The sequence below is a fragment of the Culex pipiens genome, chromosome 1 (genome assembly GCF_016801865.2).
Source record: "Culex pipiens pallens isolate TS chromosome 1, TS_CPP_V2, whole genome shotgun sequence".
NCBI lineage: Eukaryota > Metazoa > Arthropoda > Insecta > Diptera > Culicidae > Culex > Culex pipiens.
The window spans coordinates 26,158,298-26,176,001 of record NC_068937.1 but is presented as its reverse complement, the minus strand read 5'-3'; the positions used below and the strand labels follow the sequence as shown (position 1 = coordinate 26,176,001).

At 38.9% G+C, this 17,704-nt stretch overlaps 2 protein-coding genes across 3 annotated transcripts in view; one reads left to right on the top strand and one right to left on the bottom strand.

Annotated features, from left to right (window-relative positions):
- Positions 1-17,704, bottom strand: part of LOC120413332 (uncharacterized) — a 113,165-nt gene that overhangs the window by 7,592 nt on the left and 87,869 nt on the right. For both annotated transcript variants that reach the window (XM_052706579.1, XM_039574108.2), the window contains exons 5-6: positions 7,676-8,335; positions 759-1,380 (exon numbers count right to left, since the gene is read on the bottom strand). In XM_052706579.1, coding sequence (XP_052562539.1) covers positions 759-1,380; positions 7,676-8,335 — 1,282 coding nt within the window. The remainder of the gene's footprint in view (positions 1-758; positions 1,381-7,675; positions 8,336-17,704) is intronic.
- LOC120413331 (probable ATP-dependent DNA helicase HFM1) overlaps positions 1-17,704 on the top strand; it is a 76,435-nt gene that overhangs the window by 38,804 nt on the left and 19,927 nt on the right. The gene's annotated exons all lie outside the window — the stretch shown is intronic.

Below are 17,704 nucleotides of genomic sequence, written 5' to 3'. Positions count from 1 at the left end.
TGTACCGTCAGTGGGGGTGACTTTGGATCAAAAAACGATACACCACTCGTAATTTCTTAATAATAAACAAACAAACAAAAAACTCGCACTTTTTTACACTTGGCCTACTTTGTTTGTTTGCAGAAACCTCAGCCTGCATAGTCTAATTCCTCTTTAGGACACCAAATCGATCAGAAAATTGAATCTAGAGAAACATATTTTTAGTATATTCCCAAGCTAATTTTGTATGACAAGCCCGCAACAAACGTTTCTTTGCTTTCTTTTTATTTGTATGAAACTTTGTCCATGCATTTTTAATCAAAAATCTGAGAAAATTTCCCATAATTTTACTTTTTTAGACTTCTGGTAATTTTTTTGTTGGTTGCTGAAGTAAAGCCTCTTAAAGTTTAAACTTTGTGGAAATCGTGCGAGTATGTTATGTTACACATGACCAACATGACAAATAAAAATTGCACGAAGCTCTTAAAATGTATTTTATTCTATTACATTTCAATCATTTCATTTGGGATTTCCAGGTTGTGGCAACTTCTTTCGAAATCCTTTTCGAAGCCAACAAACCGATCAGAAAATTTCATGTGATCATTTGTTCTTTTGATATAGGGAATGAATGGAAAAAGTTTCATAAAAATAAACAATATAAATTCCGAAATTCTATAGCAGTGCTGTGCTGTTTCCGTAAACTTTGTTGAAGACACCAAATCGATAAAAATCGAAACAACAGGATTTATCAGCACACAAATCTTCAAAATAATCCTTACCGGCTCGTAAATATTCTCGCCATCGTTCGAGTTTTCCTGATCGTCTCCAAAATTGGCGAATCCCGCCAGCGCCAGCTCGTTCAACTCTTCGTAGTCGTTGTTACCAACTGGATAGCTTCCCCCAATCGGCACCACCACCAAATTCGCACTCTTGGACTTTTCCTTGAGCCGCCCCGTCTCACTGTCCCGCACCATGTCCACCTTGATCATCTGACCGTCGGGCTCGTCCTCTCCGCCACCGTTGCGCTGGTTCAACCGGCGTGCCTTTTTCGCACTCAAATCGACGACCGCGTAAATTGGTTCGCCGCTAATGGCCACCACCGGTTCGGCGATTTCCTCATACACTCCGCCACCACCGTTGCTCCGCTTGGACGGAACGGCGCGACCTTCAACGGTGGACGACGCCGCAGCCGCCGGTGACCGGTTCAGGTTGGTCCGGCTGGTGTGGAGTTGCTGAGGCTGACTAGAGGACAGATTGTTGTGGCTGTTGCTGCGGCTGCGACCTTTCGGTGGCTTTTCGGACGCCGACGAGGCCTTCCTGTACAGTGTGTCCGTTGATCCGGCACTCAGTTTGCCGGCCCCAGCAAGGTGGAACCCATTTGCCGTCAGCTCGATGGTGATGCTGGGAGAGAGAGATGGGAGATGAGAACAAAGAAAACATATGCCAATAATTGAAATGTCGACTGAAACGGGGCAAGAATTTTGCCATTAACGGTAGACAATGTCATATGTCTAACTCCAACTTTGCCGAAGACATCTAATCGATCGATCTACGCCCGCTCTTTTTTTTTTTTATTCATTACTTATTTTTATTATGTCCTTTTAGGTGCTGTGACCAGGTTGGGACCGAGGATCGTTAAATAACTTATATGTAACAAAAAAAAACAACTCCTTAAACTCCATACTTGGAGATCATGTAACTGACCAGGGTTACTTGGTCCAATACGCCCGCTCATTCGAACGTATTCGAATTAAAAAGCACTCAAGCGTCAAAACCAGTTGTCAAACTGATGGTGACTTTTCAACACCATTGTTCGACAATTTCCGAACACGTGGTTTCAAGCCTTTGACAGCTGTCAGTCGTTCTAATTAGCGAATTTGGATTCGCTCATTCGAATGCAGTTTCATTCGAATTAGCGAATCCACTCTGTATCAAACAAAGTATAAAACAAAGCGAAATTGCGTATGCATTTTAACTTTTTTTTTGTAAAATACAGTGGACTCTATCTCTGTCGATATTGAAGGGACCGTCGAGAGCGGGAGGTTTCAATTGTCTAATTTTTGATTGTCGTGCTTAGGTATGACCCCTAAACTACGCTAAAATGATTTAAATTTTATAAATCCAAGATGGCGGCCAAAATAGCGGTGATGCGATATTGAAAAAATGCATTTTATTTTTTATAGGCAATCAACAACTCAAATTTGACTTAACGTGAAGACTTCCATCATTGTCATGATTTTTCGTTCAAAGATATAATTTTTGCGTCGCTTTCAATATTTTGACAAAATTCCTTCAACAAGTTGTTTAGAATAGTGCCCTACACATGCTGATTCCTTTTGGTAACGATTATCCCATTCCTTGTAAAGTTCTGGAAATCGTCATTAATCAATGATTGCCAACTAAGACGTCAATGACTGTGCCACAAAATTATATAAATTTTGAAGCACATTTGATTTAAATCAAAAATTTTTTCAGTGGCTTCAAGAAGGCAACAACCGGCACATGCTGATTCCTTTTGGTGCAGAAATTCGTTAAATTGAATTTAATACAGAATATTTTATAGTGATGATTAATTTTCTTCGAAAATGATCAACGGCTTCACCTTAAATGGGATCGAAAAACTCAAATTTTCTGTTAAAAACAAGAAAAGAAAAAATACGAAAACATTTTTTTGTTCGTGATTTGATTATCCGAATCCCATACCTTCAGATAATTGAACTTCATATTATAGGGGAAATTCTCGTATGTTTGACAGGTTAAGCACTCGCTCCTAACTCCATCCAATTTGCTGATTTTCACTATTTAAACAACTAGATTTGCAAAACTTTTGATAGACACTTGCTTGCTAACTTCTAATTGAGCTATTTATCACTCGATTTCAGTTGAAAACGCTTTTAATGAGCTGTAATTGAATGTCAAAGTGCTGATTTGGCAACATTAGAGGCACGCTGGAATTAGATGCTGTTCCCCTACTTTATTTTTTCGAATATGCTTAAATTTTTAAATTTGGTTCATGGGTATCAAACGAAATCAAACCTTGTATATTTTATTCTTTATTAGAGGTTTTTTTTGTTAAATACTAAAATTTTTACGGAGTACTGTATTTTTTCAAAAATATTGAAATTTTAATGAAAAATTCGATATTATAAAAATATGGAATTTTGTAAATATTTGAATATTCTGCCCCAGATGACGGTATCAAAAACATACGGTAATATGTGAAAATTTGATTATTTTACAAAAAAAAATCTTGGATAATAAAAGTGCATCAAATATTTCACTTATTTTGATACCAATATGAAAAAAAAGTGCTTTCAAAAACAGATAATTAAGTATTTTACACAAAAAAAAACTCTTATAAAATAAAAATGCAAACAAAATTTCACATCATTTGATACCCAAGTTGCAAATTAAGAAAACTTTCAAAAAAACTATATTAATGCATCTCCAGCGTTGGGGGCAAACATCGAAGCAAATCAAATTTGAAATTGAAAAAAATATTAAGAAGATGCAACAAAAAATAAAAATGATTAAAGCAATTAAAAACATGAAAAAGAAAAACTAAAAATAAAAAACTTGTAAAAAATTAGAGCTTGAAATAATTTATAAAATTGAAGAAAATATTAAAAAAAAATTAAATCTAGGCTTTTTTATTACGTCCTATGATCAAATATAAACATTTACTATATCATTTTACTTTTTACATTTACTGTATGCTTACTCCGATAGAAAGTGACATAAGGTGTGAGAAGGACACACTCAATGTTTACATTTCTGTATAGGACCTAATCAAAAGAAGTTTAGAAATCAATAAATTAAAAAAAAATAAAAAAACCCGATTTAATCACACCTGGGGTGAGATAGAGCCTTTCTTACAAAAGGAAGTTAACGGCAGTTGATTTTGTTTTTCAAAGAAATAGCAAAATAAAGAATGGTCCATTCATTAATCAATTCGAAACTCAACCATATTTTTCATATAACTGAAAAGCGCTGGTTTTTGCCCTATTTGCCATGGCCGGTTGTAAGTTGTGCTCGCACACAAGCATTTTCGATTTTTAAACTCAGAACACATTGTTTTTGCGACAGAGATTTAGCTCACAATTTGCGATGTTCATAATGTTTTCTGCATATCGCTAAATTGTTCGTATTCTCTGAGTGTTTTTTTGCACTTTTCAAAATATTAAAAATTAACGAGAAAACAAAATAATTCCGTCTTGCTCCAGAGCGTTAAAGTGGTAACAAAATGACTGGCAGAAAGTGTTTCAACACCCGAGAATTTGCCGTGTTGTAAACAACGATGTAACGGTAAAGCCGCATAAATGTTCTTGAAAGCTTTGAAACGCCTACTGTAATTCACTAAACTGTCATTTAGGCGTTAGGCAAAATTATGAGCTTTCAATAAGCAAGCCAGAGTATGCATTTAGGCGTTTTTGGGATTGGGAAGCAAACAACGACTGAGCGCTCGGTGGGACTTCACTACGACAAACGCAAACGTACCGAATAAACCACCTTGGTGCGCTGGTACGATAAACAAAAATACTAATACACAAAAAGGCTAGTACCGAAGCTAGAAAACCAAGTCCGCGATGTGCACTGTCACTGGCACATGGGAAGCTTGGACGCTTCCCAGAAATTCGTTCGCCCAGATATCGATCAGAGAATGAGCAAAACAAAAAAGAAAGGCAAAAGAATGAGCATGAGGCTTCAGAACAGATAGCTAATTGCGTCTAGTTTGCGTTCACTGAAGCTTAGCATAGAAAATAATGATAGGCGATGTGTGATGACCGAGCAATCGATAAAGCAACGTGCACTAAAAGGGGGTAATCTAGTATCAAAACTCTATACGCGCCAGCATCACGCGCCAGCATTGCTCGCGTCTGCATGTGAAGCTCAACTTGACAATGATTTTTTGCAGATTTTTCGAATGAATATTGCTCGAGAAATGATTTGGGAACGAAGCTTGATTTGGCGTCGGAGCCAAAAGCAAATCCTATACCTTTCTTTAGTAAGAAAGGCAAAAATGGAAATTTTCTAAAATCTGAACGGTAAATCCGAATGAGGTCAAATTTGTTTCAGAACATCGAGTATGGTCTAGATTATGATGTGGAGAAAAAAAATTAGATAAAATGCCAAAGGAATAGTTTTGGCATTTGGTGAAAATTGGCTTTTACCTTTTTTAGGGGTTTTCCCCCTCACAGTGAATTGGTCCACAAGCTGTAAATCAAGAACCACATTACCGACATAGATGAAAATTTTGGAGGATGTAGGGCTGGAAAAATGCAATTTTTTGGATAAATAAACGATTTCAATACTTCAATTTTCGACCGAATTTTCATTTGAAAACCGCCTGATTTGGTGAAAACACACTCCGAGTCCCCATAAAAAATGGATAAATTCAAATTTGGTATGGAACTGGTTCAGGTTCAGCACATCCCCTTTCAAATGCTCCCAAGAGAGCTTAAATCCATAATGTGGGCTCTGAGAAACCCCCTACCACAAAATTGAGCACTTTTTTACCACACACGGACGTCACGCGTGCTTTACAGTAAATTAAGCGCCAAAATTCGGATATTGGAGGTAGACCAATTCTGTCATTGTCAATCGATCGGGCGTCGAAAATCGATCGTCCATGATTTTTTGCAGACTTTTCAAATGAATATTGCTCGAGAAATGATTTGGGAACGAAGCTTGATTTGGCGTCGGAGCCAAAAGCAAATCCTATACCTTTCTTTAGTAAGAAAGACAAAAACAAGAAAATTTTTATAAAAAGAAACGAAAAAAACTAATTTAAAAGGAGTCAGCATTAAAAATAAATCTTCAACAATTTAAAACAATTGAAAAATCTCAATTTGAACAAAACTTACTTTTAATTTTTTAATTGTATGTTATAAAATTTTGAAATTCTTTGATTTTTGATTTTTGAATTTGTGAATTTTTAAATTTTTGAATTCGAGCAATTTTCTCAGATTTCGGTCTTTCGTTTTTTTTTTTGTATTTTTAATCCGCCGTTTTGCATCATTAGCTTTTCCATATAAATTTCCATACAAAAATGATGTATGAAAAAAATCTGTACCTTTTGAAGGCATTTTTTGATCGATTTGGTGTCTTCGGCAAAGTTGTAGGTATGGATAAGGGACCATCCACAAACCACGTGGACACTTTTTTTTTGAAATCCCATCCCCCCCCCCTCGTGGACAATTGTCCATACAAAAAAAAATGTTTGGAGCGTGGACAATCGCCATACCCCCCCCCCCCTCTAAAGTGTCCACGTGGTTTATGGATGGTCCCTAAGGACTACACTCAGAATAAATGATTCACGTTAAAAAATTTTTGGTGATTTTTATTTCACTTTTTGTCACTAATACTTGATTTGCAAAAAACACTATTTTTATTATTTTTTCATTTTTTGATATGTTTGAGGGGACATCAAATGCCAACTTTTCAGAAATGCAAAAATCTGCGACCGAGTTTATGGATGGTCCCTAAGGACTACACTCAGAATAAATTATTCACGTTAAAAAATTTTTGGTAATTTTTAATTCACTTTTTTTTTCAAACGTGTCACTTTTTGAGGCATTTTGGCCACCAATGCGTTTACCAAAAACATCGCTGGCGTGTAGGCCAGATCCTTGCGCATCTTTTGGTACATATAACAATGAAGTTTGGAGCATCCTAGAGCTCGGTACAGACCTTCAAAGTTTGGCATTTTTTCGAAAAATCGGTCCCAGCAAAATCAAATGGCGTTTCGGGCGTCGCGAGGTGCGACGCATATCTGTTTTGCCGGGGCCGATTTTTCGAAAAAATGCCAAACTTTGAAGGTCTGTACCGAGCTCTAGGATGCTCCAAACTTCAATGTTATATATACCAAAAGATGCGCAAGGATCTGGCCTACACGCCAGTGATGTTTTTGGTAAACGCATTGGTGGCCAAAATGCCTCAAAAAGTGACATGTTTGAAAAAATCTTTTTTTACGGTTTAAATCCCATTTAAAATTGAAGGGCGGAGCGCCAGCTCCTGTTACGTCCAATCAAGCTCATATTTGGGATTTAGGCTCAGTATGCCCACCTGAACAAACCCCTGAATGCCCGCCAAAAAGTCATTTTTGTTACACTCTAATGCTCAACCTTCGGGAAGTCGCGTGTTTTCGCCTTTCTTACAAGTGCCCTTATAAACTGTGTACAAAGTACACGTACGCGACCTCCGGTGGGTTAAAATGATTCTAAACGCAGGGAAATGCATGTTAATTTGATTTCAGCTGATTTTCTTTAAATTTGCATTGAAATTTGGAAGTTTTTTGAAAAATTTTATTTTTTTTGCCCCCTGATTTTTCGGGCCAACTTTAAAGGGGGGGGGGGGGGGTTGGGGCAAAAACTTTAAATAAAATTTGTACCAGCATTATGACATTTTAAAATTATTTACAATATATAGGCAAGTAGAAAAATATTTACACTAAAATAATAGAAAAAGAAAATATGTAATTCGTCAACTTTCAGGTCCAGTTCTCACTATTTTTGACACACATGTGTCATAATTTCATTTCATCTCTCATTCCAATGATCTTCTCTACTCACTGCCCTTCATTACACCGAAAATTGATTTCCCGCTCGATTAAATCGCACCTTAAACCACACATTTCCAGTTCATCACACACAAGTCCACCTCACATTGCCCCACAACACACACACACGCAACTCACCTTTCCGCGCTCCACTTGGCCAGATTGTTGTGATTGATATCGGTAAGCGGTTTCGGCTCCAGCGTCGTCATCATCGCCTTCGCCGGCTTCGTTTTGGCGCTCAATTTTCGCAGATCTGTTACACTGCCACTGCCGACGGTGATTCCGCGATTATTGTTGCCGGCCACCGCACCACCGCCACCATCTGGCCCAATGGCCGCGCCGTTGATTGGCCGCAAATCGCCGGTGCTTGCGGCCAGGTTGAACCCATCGTTGACGCCGTTGGTCAACCCGAGGGCCGCATTCCGGAACCGTTTGGCCGCGGACAGTTTTTTCAAGCCGCCGCCACCGCCGCCAAACATACTGTTGATCCGACACACCTCACTGGACTGATGCAGTTGCTCCAGATTCGTCGGATGCAGGCGGAAGTTGCTGTTGTTGTTGTTGTTGTTGTCCTCTGGCTTCTTCGTCTCTCCTCCCTTGGCCACGTGTTCGCTGCCGACGGCGGGCACCGTTTTGCTTTGCTCGTTGCCGTCTGGCTCGTCGTAGTTGGCTTTGGGTTTGTCCCCTCGAATGCCGTTACTGGTGATACTGCGAGCAGCGTTGCTACGCGATGCTTCTAGCGATGTTGTTGTTGTTGTTGTTGGTGCTGCAACTGTTGCTGGCTTTTCATCGTTTTCCCTGGTGTGATGAAAGTGGGGAGAAAAGAGAGAGAAGAGAAGAGATAAATATAGATTTTTTCCAGATTGTGGCTTTTCATTCGCAGGCGATTGAGGATGGTGATGGGAAGAATGCCGCAAGAGTGTCTCATTTTCACATTGCATTTTGAAGAAAGTTAATCTTCTTTATAGTTCTTTATATATATACAGTATGTAAAAAAAGTATTTACACCCCTCGGGCACTATGCACATTTTGTGATCAAACATGTAAACAATTTAATTTTGACAAAAACCTAGTACTACGTTTTGTTCAGAAACTCATGCCGAACATTTTGCTGCAAAAAGCTCATGAAAAGATGTTTTCTATAAAAAGTTATATAACAAATACTAATACAAAAATAAATAAGGTGCAAAAAAGTTTGTACACCTTTCGAAAAATTAACATAAATAAAGTTATTTGTTGACAAATCACCATAAATCCAGTCTCCCAACTCCAAATAGGCATCCTTGACTGATTAAAAATATAATTTGGATTGAATATAAAGTTTACTAATTACTTAGTATAAAAGTTTACATAACTCTTGAAATTCTATATAAAACTTATCTAAACTTAATTTTGCAAACTTTAAATTCAACTAAATGTCAATATATTACCATAGAATTGATAAATAAACATTCTGGAGTGGGTATAACACCGTTCTGGGGGTCTTTGTATCGCTAGAATAGATTTTTCGTTGGAATTTCGTACCAACCCGGAATTACGTCGTCGGAAAATCCGCCGGCATCCGAACCGGTCCACAATTCACAAGTTAACCTATGTGGCATCGGAAAGGGCATAAAATTTCCGATCTTTTGATACCCATACATCTAGGTTTTCTATAAAACCCATGTTTTTAAATACCTGGGCAAAAAGTAAGTTTGATCCACGAGAACAAAAATTACGAAATTCCATACATTTTTGGCAGGTTGCTCAAACGAAACCATAACAACGTTTTTGCTTAGGTATTTAAAAACGTGGGTTTTATAGAAAACCTGGATGTATGGGTATCAAAAGATCGGAAATTTTATGCCCTTTCTGATGCCACATAGGTTAACTTGTGAATTGTGGACCGGTTCGGATGCCGGCGGATTTTCCGACGACGTAATTCCGGGTTGGTACGAAATTCCAACGAAAAATCTATTCTATCGATACAAATACCCCCAAAACGGTGTTATACCCACTCCAAAATGTTTATTTAGCAATTATATGGTAATATATTGACATTTAGTTGAATTAAAAGTTTGCAAAATTAAGTTTAGATAAGTTTTATATAGAATTTCCAGAGTTATATAAACTTTTATACTAAGTTGTTAGTAAACTTTATATTCAATCCAAATTATTTTATAAATCAGTCAAGGATGCCTATTTGAAGTTGGGAGACTGGATTTATGGTGATTTGTCAACAAATAACATTATTTATGTTAATTTTTCGAAAGGTGTACAAACTTTTTTTGCACCTTTTTTAGTTTCGTAATAGTATTTGTTATATAACTTTTTATAGAAATCATCTTTTCATGAGCTTTTTGTAGCAAAATGTTTGGCATGAGTTTCTGAACAGAACTTAGTACTAGGTTTATGTCAACATTAAATTGTTTACATGTTTCATCACAAAATGTGCATAGTGCCCGAGGGGTGTAAATACTTTTTTTACATACTGTATACCATCTTTAAAAAAAGTTATTCTCATTTTTGCCCTGTTAACAGTTTTGCAAAAATCAGAATGAAAAAACAAAAATCATTCATCGACGTCGTCGTGCTATCTTGTCGCACCCGCCATTTTGACGTTCCGAGAAAAACGCGTTTTTATGTTTGACCTTGAATATTCAAAAACGAGAGCACACAATGTAAACAATAACAAACACGTTTTGTTTGGCTCACCATTCTGTGCATTGTCCCAAAGTTTGGTTGAAGTTGGTTGCTGGAGTCCCGAGTTACATTTACAAATGTTTACGGTAGTCTAGCTTGTACGTGCGACAAACGCATCCTGACTTTCCTGGCCTGAAATCCCTTTGGCCTTTTGTCGCACTTACATCAATTTTCATGGAGTGACAAGATAGCACGACAAGATTGAAACTACTTTCATATGTAAAGTGACAAAAGTGCACGGAGTTTTTTCGGTTTTTGTTGAATATCTCAGGATTGAAATCGAATTTTGGGGATCTGTGAAGGTCAAAAGGTGAGGCATTGTGAGCTGCACAAAATGGCGTTCTTAACTCAATTTGGCCCAAAATGCACGTACGACAAGTTAGCACGATGGCGACGTCATGAAACATGACATTTTTATTGAACAAAAATCAAAAGTTTGTTTTGCGTTTCAGAATTTCTCAATTTTTAATTTTTGCATTTGGATGAAATTGTGTCATGTATTATTCCGAATGTCAAAAAAGCCATTTTACATCATTGGATTTTCCATTCAAGTCTCCATACAATTTTGCGGGCTGGTCATACAAAATGGGCATGTGGATTTTCGAAGTGATTTGCTGATTGTTTTGATATTTTCGTCAAAATTGTAGACTTTATTAAAAAAAAGATGCACGGTATGAAAAATAGGGGCCTAAAGCCTTATGAGCAACTCTCTACGAAATCGGCCGATTTCGACCATTTTTATTTTTTGTATTTTTTGATTTGACGCAAACTTTGTGGGGGCCTTCCCTATGACCAAATAAGCTATTTTTTGTCATTGGTTCACCCATACAAGTCTCCATACAATTTTGGCGGCTGTCCATACAAAAATGGTATGTAAATATTCAAACAGCTGTAACTTTTGAGTGAATTTTCTGATCAATTTGGTGTTTTCGGCAAAGTTGTAGGTATTGTTGAGGACTTTTGAGAAAAAAATAGGTACACGGAAAAAAATTTGATTTTTTTTATCAACTTTTTTTTACTAAAACTCAATTTCCCAAAATACGTATTTTTTGATTTTCGAGATTATTGATATGTTTTAGGAGACTAAAATCCGCAACTTTTGAGCTATAGAGAAACATGGTCAAAAAATCTGCCGCCAAGTTATGAATTTTTGAAAAATAGTGATTTTTGGAAAAAAATCCAAATTTCATGCAAAAACAAATTTGAAGTTATTTTTTAAAGCAAAATTGAATTTGCAATCGAAAAGTACTTTACAATTTTTTTGATAAAGAGCTTCGTTTTCAAGATATAGCCACCGAATGTTTGATTTCAGCAAAATATTTGCAGTTTTTCGATTTTTAAAAATAGTGACCATGAGCGACCATTTCTAAAATTTTTTTTTTGAAAAGTTTTAAATCAAGACTAGCATTTTAAATGGGCGTAATATTCAATATTTGGCCCTTTTAAAATGTTAGTCTTGATTTTAAAATCCAAATATTTTTTTCGAAAAGATCGGAAAATTTCACGAATGTTTCATATATTAACATTGAAAATCGGACCATTAATTGCTGAGATATCGTCATTAAAAAAAAGTGGGTTGTTTTGGTGAGATTTAGAAAACTTCAATTTTCGTGTTTCTTTTTCTTAAAGCGGCTCTATCTCAGCAACCCGAGGTCCAATCTTCAATGTCTCTTAGACAATTTTATAGCAAATTTTCTGAACTTTTCAAAAAAAATATTTTTAAAAATGGTCGCTCATGGTCACTATTTATAAAAATCGAAAAACTGCAAATATTTTGCTGAAATCAAACTTTCGGTGCCTATATCTTGAAAACTAAGCCCTTTATCAAAAAAATTGTAAAGTACTTTTCGATTGCAAATTCAATTTTGCATCAAAAATTGATTTCAAATTTGTTTTTGTATGAAATTTGGATTTTTTTCCAAAAATCACTATTTTTTCAAAAATTCATAACTTGGCGGCAGATTTTTTGACCATGTTTCTCTATAGCTCAAAAGTTGCGGATTTTTGTCCCCTAAAACATATCAAAAAATCTCGAAAATCAAAAAATACGTATTTTGGGAAATTGAGTTTTTGTGAAAAAATGTTGATTAAAAAATCTGCAATTTTTTTCCCGTGTACCTATTTTTTACTCAAAAGTCCTCAACAATACCTACAACTTTGCTGAAGACACCAAATTGATCAGAAAATTTACTCAAAAGTTACAGCTGTTTGAATATTTACATACCATTTTTGTATGGACAGCAGCCAAAATTGTATGGAGACTTGTATGGGTAAACCAATGACACAAAATAGCTTATTTGGTCATAGGGAAGGCCCCCACAAAGTTTGAGTCAAAACAAAAAAATACAAATAAAATCCATTTCCGGTTTTGGTAGAGAATTGTTCAACACCTAAAATATTTTTTTTAGCTTTTCCATGATTTTTTTTACATTTTAAACTATTTATTTGCTCTATCTCAATACAAATTTCAAGTTTTGAAAATTTAGTTTTAAACACGTTTCAAACTTAAACAACAACTTCATTTTTTGTAAACGGAATGAGTAGTTGAGTAAGAATTTAGATCGGTGAACCATTATATAATTGAAAACCGATTGTAAGATTACCAGTGATGAATTTCGTTGCCAAACTTTGATTTTTAACTTTACTGTACTTCAAGTTAACAAATGATATAATCAATCCATTTTATTTTTCTAATGTTAAAAAATTGGCGCACAACTTGAATTTGGGTGCAAATGGGGTCATTCGCTACCAACTCACACGAAATCGATTTGCATGAAACTTTGTCCGAGTTCCATTTTTCGATATCTCGTGACAGTGCACAGTGGTCCAGATCACAAATTCATGTGGAAAATTGATTTTCCGAAAAAATGTGAAGCTTTGGAGCTTTGGTGTTTTCAGAAGGGTTGTTGCAAATGGAAAGGGGAACTTTTGGTTTGGTTGAAAATTAGGGTGATTCACGATTAGGGTTATTTTGAAAATATAACTTATTTTTGGGAATTTTTTTGTCTTCTAGAATATTGTTGGGCTTGCCAATCAAAGCAACATTGTCGAAGGCACCTAAATTTTATCTCGCAATCTACGCCTTCTGCCATGATTTTGTTATTTACATTGCAATTTTCGTTTCAAATCTGAAGAAAAATTAATTTGAAAAAGTTGTCCATATTACCTCAAACTACAATTTTGGAAATTACAGCATGACTGCGAACACAATAATTTCCTTGACTTAAGCCACTTTTGCGAACACTGCCTCACATTCTAGACACAGCACACAGTTTACTGGTTTTGTTTGCTTTCCCTTCCGAGTTTATCATAGATTTTCCATCCGTTCTAGAGCACGTGTGTGTGAGAGTGGTTTTGTCCATAAGCATATTGGGGCGAACCCATTTTGAGTGACTGCTTCCCCAGACCAGACCTTATTACCAGCGAACCGAGGTGAACCTTCCGCTTGTTGGGTCTGGTTTCAAAATTATATAAAAAAAATGTGTGTCGTCCCCCCGGTCCAGTGATGCAGCAAGAACGCGCGATGGGACGGATGGATTTTTCGTTTCTTCTCCCTCCTCCCTCTCATTTCATCGAACAAGAGAAGCATCGGGGCAGCAGCATAATATTCCATTTGAAGTTTATACAGAGTGTCGTGTTTACTCTAATGGAAAACCGTTTAGTTGCTCAGCCGACATATTTACGATCTAGCAGACTTTGTACTATATAGGATAGGTGTTAAGATACTAAGAACATGCGGCTGGTCGAGCTGATGGTTTGGGTTTGGGATGAACAACCTCAGTACAAACATGAACAGGATCAAATTCTTGGTTTAGATATGATTAGATTTGGTCGAGAACGTGAACGTGGCATTTGGCCCTTTTGAAATATAAGTCGTGATTTTGAAATTATAGAGATGGTAAAAACTCGAATAGATTAGAACATTTAAAAAAAATTAAACAGTGTATCAGTTAACAAGATAAAGTAGTTTTTTTTAAAATAATTGTAAGGTTATGTCTCAGCAACCATGGGTCGGATATTTTTCTTAAGGTAGGTCAAAAACATTAAAAAAATAAATCTTCAATTTTCAGTTATACCCTCCACTGCATTTTCGAAATGTTTTAAAATTTCCTTGTTCATTTATGTTTAAATATTTTTGAATTATTTTTTATCGGTAGTTCAAGTCCTTTTCTACAACCATTTATTTTCTTGTGCCTGTTTGCTGTATGTCATAATTTTCCAGTCGCTTTTTCAATAATTTTTCACAATGTCACACACGTCTGGGGAATTTTTTTATTTCGGTATTTGCAAATGACACCCGGTAAAATTAGGGACCTACATAGGGAAATGAAATGTTCTGGGAGAAATTTCAAACACCCAAAGTTATTCAAATTTAAGGTTGAAAAACTTGTAGTTTTTCTTTGATGCTGGCACTTTTCTTGTACCGAACAAACACAAAAATAACAAAAAACTACCAGATTATTATCAACAACAGTTTTACAATACTTGTGATTGTTATAGGTCTCGTTTTTTGCCAAAATTATATTAAATTGATTCCAACCTTGTTGCTCGATTGGAACCCCGATTTGACAGTTCGATTGGAACTCTGAGAGTGACATTTTGCCTCTCCATATAGGCTCTCTAGGTAAAATCCAGAAAAAAATGGTTGAAGGGGGTCACGTGCCACTTTTGTATGGACAGCCCCTAAATTGTATGGAGACTTGTATGGGAAACTAATCGTGAAAAATTGCTGATTCAAACTGAAGGTGTGTGCGTGCACGAGAGCACAGCGGTAGTCTCGACAGGTCCCACCAAAAGTTCGATTAACCGACGTAATCCGTGTCAGTGAGCCGCGAAGTTCGTTCAATCCGCGTGTGAACCAGTGCTCGATACGTGAACAGTGAAAAACCGGCGTTTTAATTGCCGCGATCGAGGCAAATTAGGAAATTAATTTCGCCAAAATCTCGGTTTCGCGCGGGCAGCAGAATTAAGACAAAAGAAGCGTGAAGGCATCGTCGTCGTCGTCAACGCTGTTTTCGTGTATTGTGTTGTGCTGTGTGCAGGAACGTGTACTGCAAACACGACAAAGCGAGGCTAGAGATCCTAAATAGGGAGACTGGTCCAAGTGAATTTGACGTACCCAAACAGACACGAGTTTGACGTATCCAAACGAGCATTTGCCTTTACGCCCTGCAAAACTTATCAGTGTTGCCAAGCTCAAAACATACGTTGCCAGATCGATTTAGCCAGCTTAGACCAGTCTCCCTATTTAGGGTCTCTAAGCGAGGCCGGTGTCGTCGTCGTCGTCTGTGATGCGGGAACTGTGTGTGGAAGAGAAAGCGCAAAGAAGTGCACAGTGGGTCCAATCGGAACCGGCGGTGGTAAAAAAAAGTGAAAAAGTTTAGCTAAAAAAAAAAAATAAAAAAATAAATAAAATAACAAAAGAAGTAAGCGGAAGAGTCCACCGTACCACGTACGCGCCAAAGCACCCCCCCCCCCCCCTTCTCCACCAAGCGTCTGTTCCCCAGGTTAGGGGCGGCCTGGAATTGTGGGTTGTTGATCCCATTCTCGCCACGTGAGCGTCTGTTCCCCACGTTAGGGGCGGCTCACCAAAGCGGTAAGTGTTGCCAACGACCCCCCCCCCCCCCTTTCGAGCGTCTGTTCCCCAGGTTAGGGGCGGCCCGAAAACTCGGTGTTCAGCCTCCTCCCCCCTCATGAGCGTCTGTTCCCCATGTTAGGGGCGGCTCATTGCAGGTTATAGTTGGCTGAACCCCCCCCCCCCCACCCCCCGAGCGTCTGTTCCCCAGGTTAGGGGCGGCTGAGTGAAAGTCCTTGTGTCGGCGTGGGACTCTAAACATTACCGGCACGATGGTCCTCCGGCGAGACAGGGGGTTGGTGCAGGCCACACGAACCCGCCGTAAAACACCAGTGCAGGAAGCACACGATGCGAGCCGGACCAATCGGCACGGAACTGGACATCTTACGAGGTCCCACGATTGGAAGCTCGGGACGTGGAATTGCAGGTCTCTCAGATTTGACGGGAGTATCCGCATACTCTCCGACATATTGAGGGTCCGCAAGTTCAGCATCGTAGCGTTGCAGGAGGTTTGCTGGATAGGCGCGGAAGAGGTACGAGAGTACAAAAGATTGGGTTGTAGAATCTACCAGAGCCGCGGCAAGAAAAAGAGGCTCGGGACAGCCTTTATAGTGTTGGGCGAAATGCTCGATCGTGTGATTGGGTGGACCCCGATCACCGACCGAATGTGCGTGTTGAGGGTTAAGGGCCGTTTCTTCAACATCAGCATCATAAACGTGCACAGCCCGCACTCAGGAAGCGAAGATGACGACAAGGACGCATTTTACGAGCAGCTGAACTGGACGTACAACAGCTGCCCAAAACATGACGTCAAAATCGTCATCGGAGATTTTAACGCTCAGGTTGGCCAGGAGGAGGAATTCAGACCGGTGATAGGAAAGTTCAGCGCCCACGTACGCACGAACGAAAACGGCCTGCGACTGATCGATTTCGCCACCTCCAAAAATATGGCCGTACGAAGTACCTGCTTCCAGCATAACCTCCGAGACAAGTACACCTGGAGATCGCCACAAGGAACGGAATCGCAAATCGACCACGTCGTAATCGACGGTAGACACTTCTCCGACATCATCGACGTCAGGACCTATCGCGGCGCCAACGTCGACTCGGACCACTATCTGGTGATGGTGAAAATGCGCCAACGACTTTCCCTGGCGAAAAGCGTTCGGTACCGCCGCCCTCCGCGGCTGGATCTGGAGCGGCTTAAGTTACCGGAAGTCGCATCCCGGTACGCGCATTCGCTGGAGGCTGCGTTGCCAGGGGAGGGTGAGCTGTTGGAAGCTCCCCTCGAGGACTGCTGGAGGAGCGTCAAGGCAGCCATCACCAACGCAGCGGAAAGCACCATCGGATTTGTGGAACGAGGACGACGGAACGATTGGTTCGACGAGGAGTGTCGAGCGATTTTGGAGGAGAAGAATGCAGCACGGAGGGCAATGCTGCAGTATAATCTCCGTGATTACGAAGAGGCGTATGGACAGAAGCGAAGGCAGCAGCACCAGCTCTTCCGGGAGAAAGTGCGCCACCACGAAGAGTTGGAATTCGAGGACATGGAGCAGCTGCATCGCTCAAACGAGACGCGCAAGTTCTACAAAAAACTCAACGGATCCCGCCAAGGCTTCACGCCGCGAGTCGAAATGTGCCGGGATAAAGATGGAGTAATATTGACGGACGAGCGCGAGGTGATCGACAGGTGGAAGCAACACTTCGATGAACACCTGAATGGCACAGAAGCAGAGGCAGGGGTCCAAGACGGCAGAAGAAAGGACTACATCGGTGCAGCAGGAGAAGGTGTGGAGCCAGTTCCCACGCTGAGGGAAGTTAACCCGGGCATGGTCTTCGGGTCTATAGGACCCAGTAGCACTATAAAAGTAATTGTAACTTTTGACCAAAAACACCTAGAGATCTGAAAT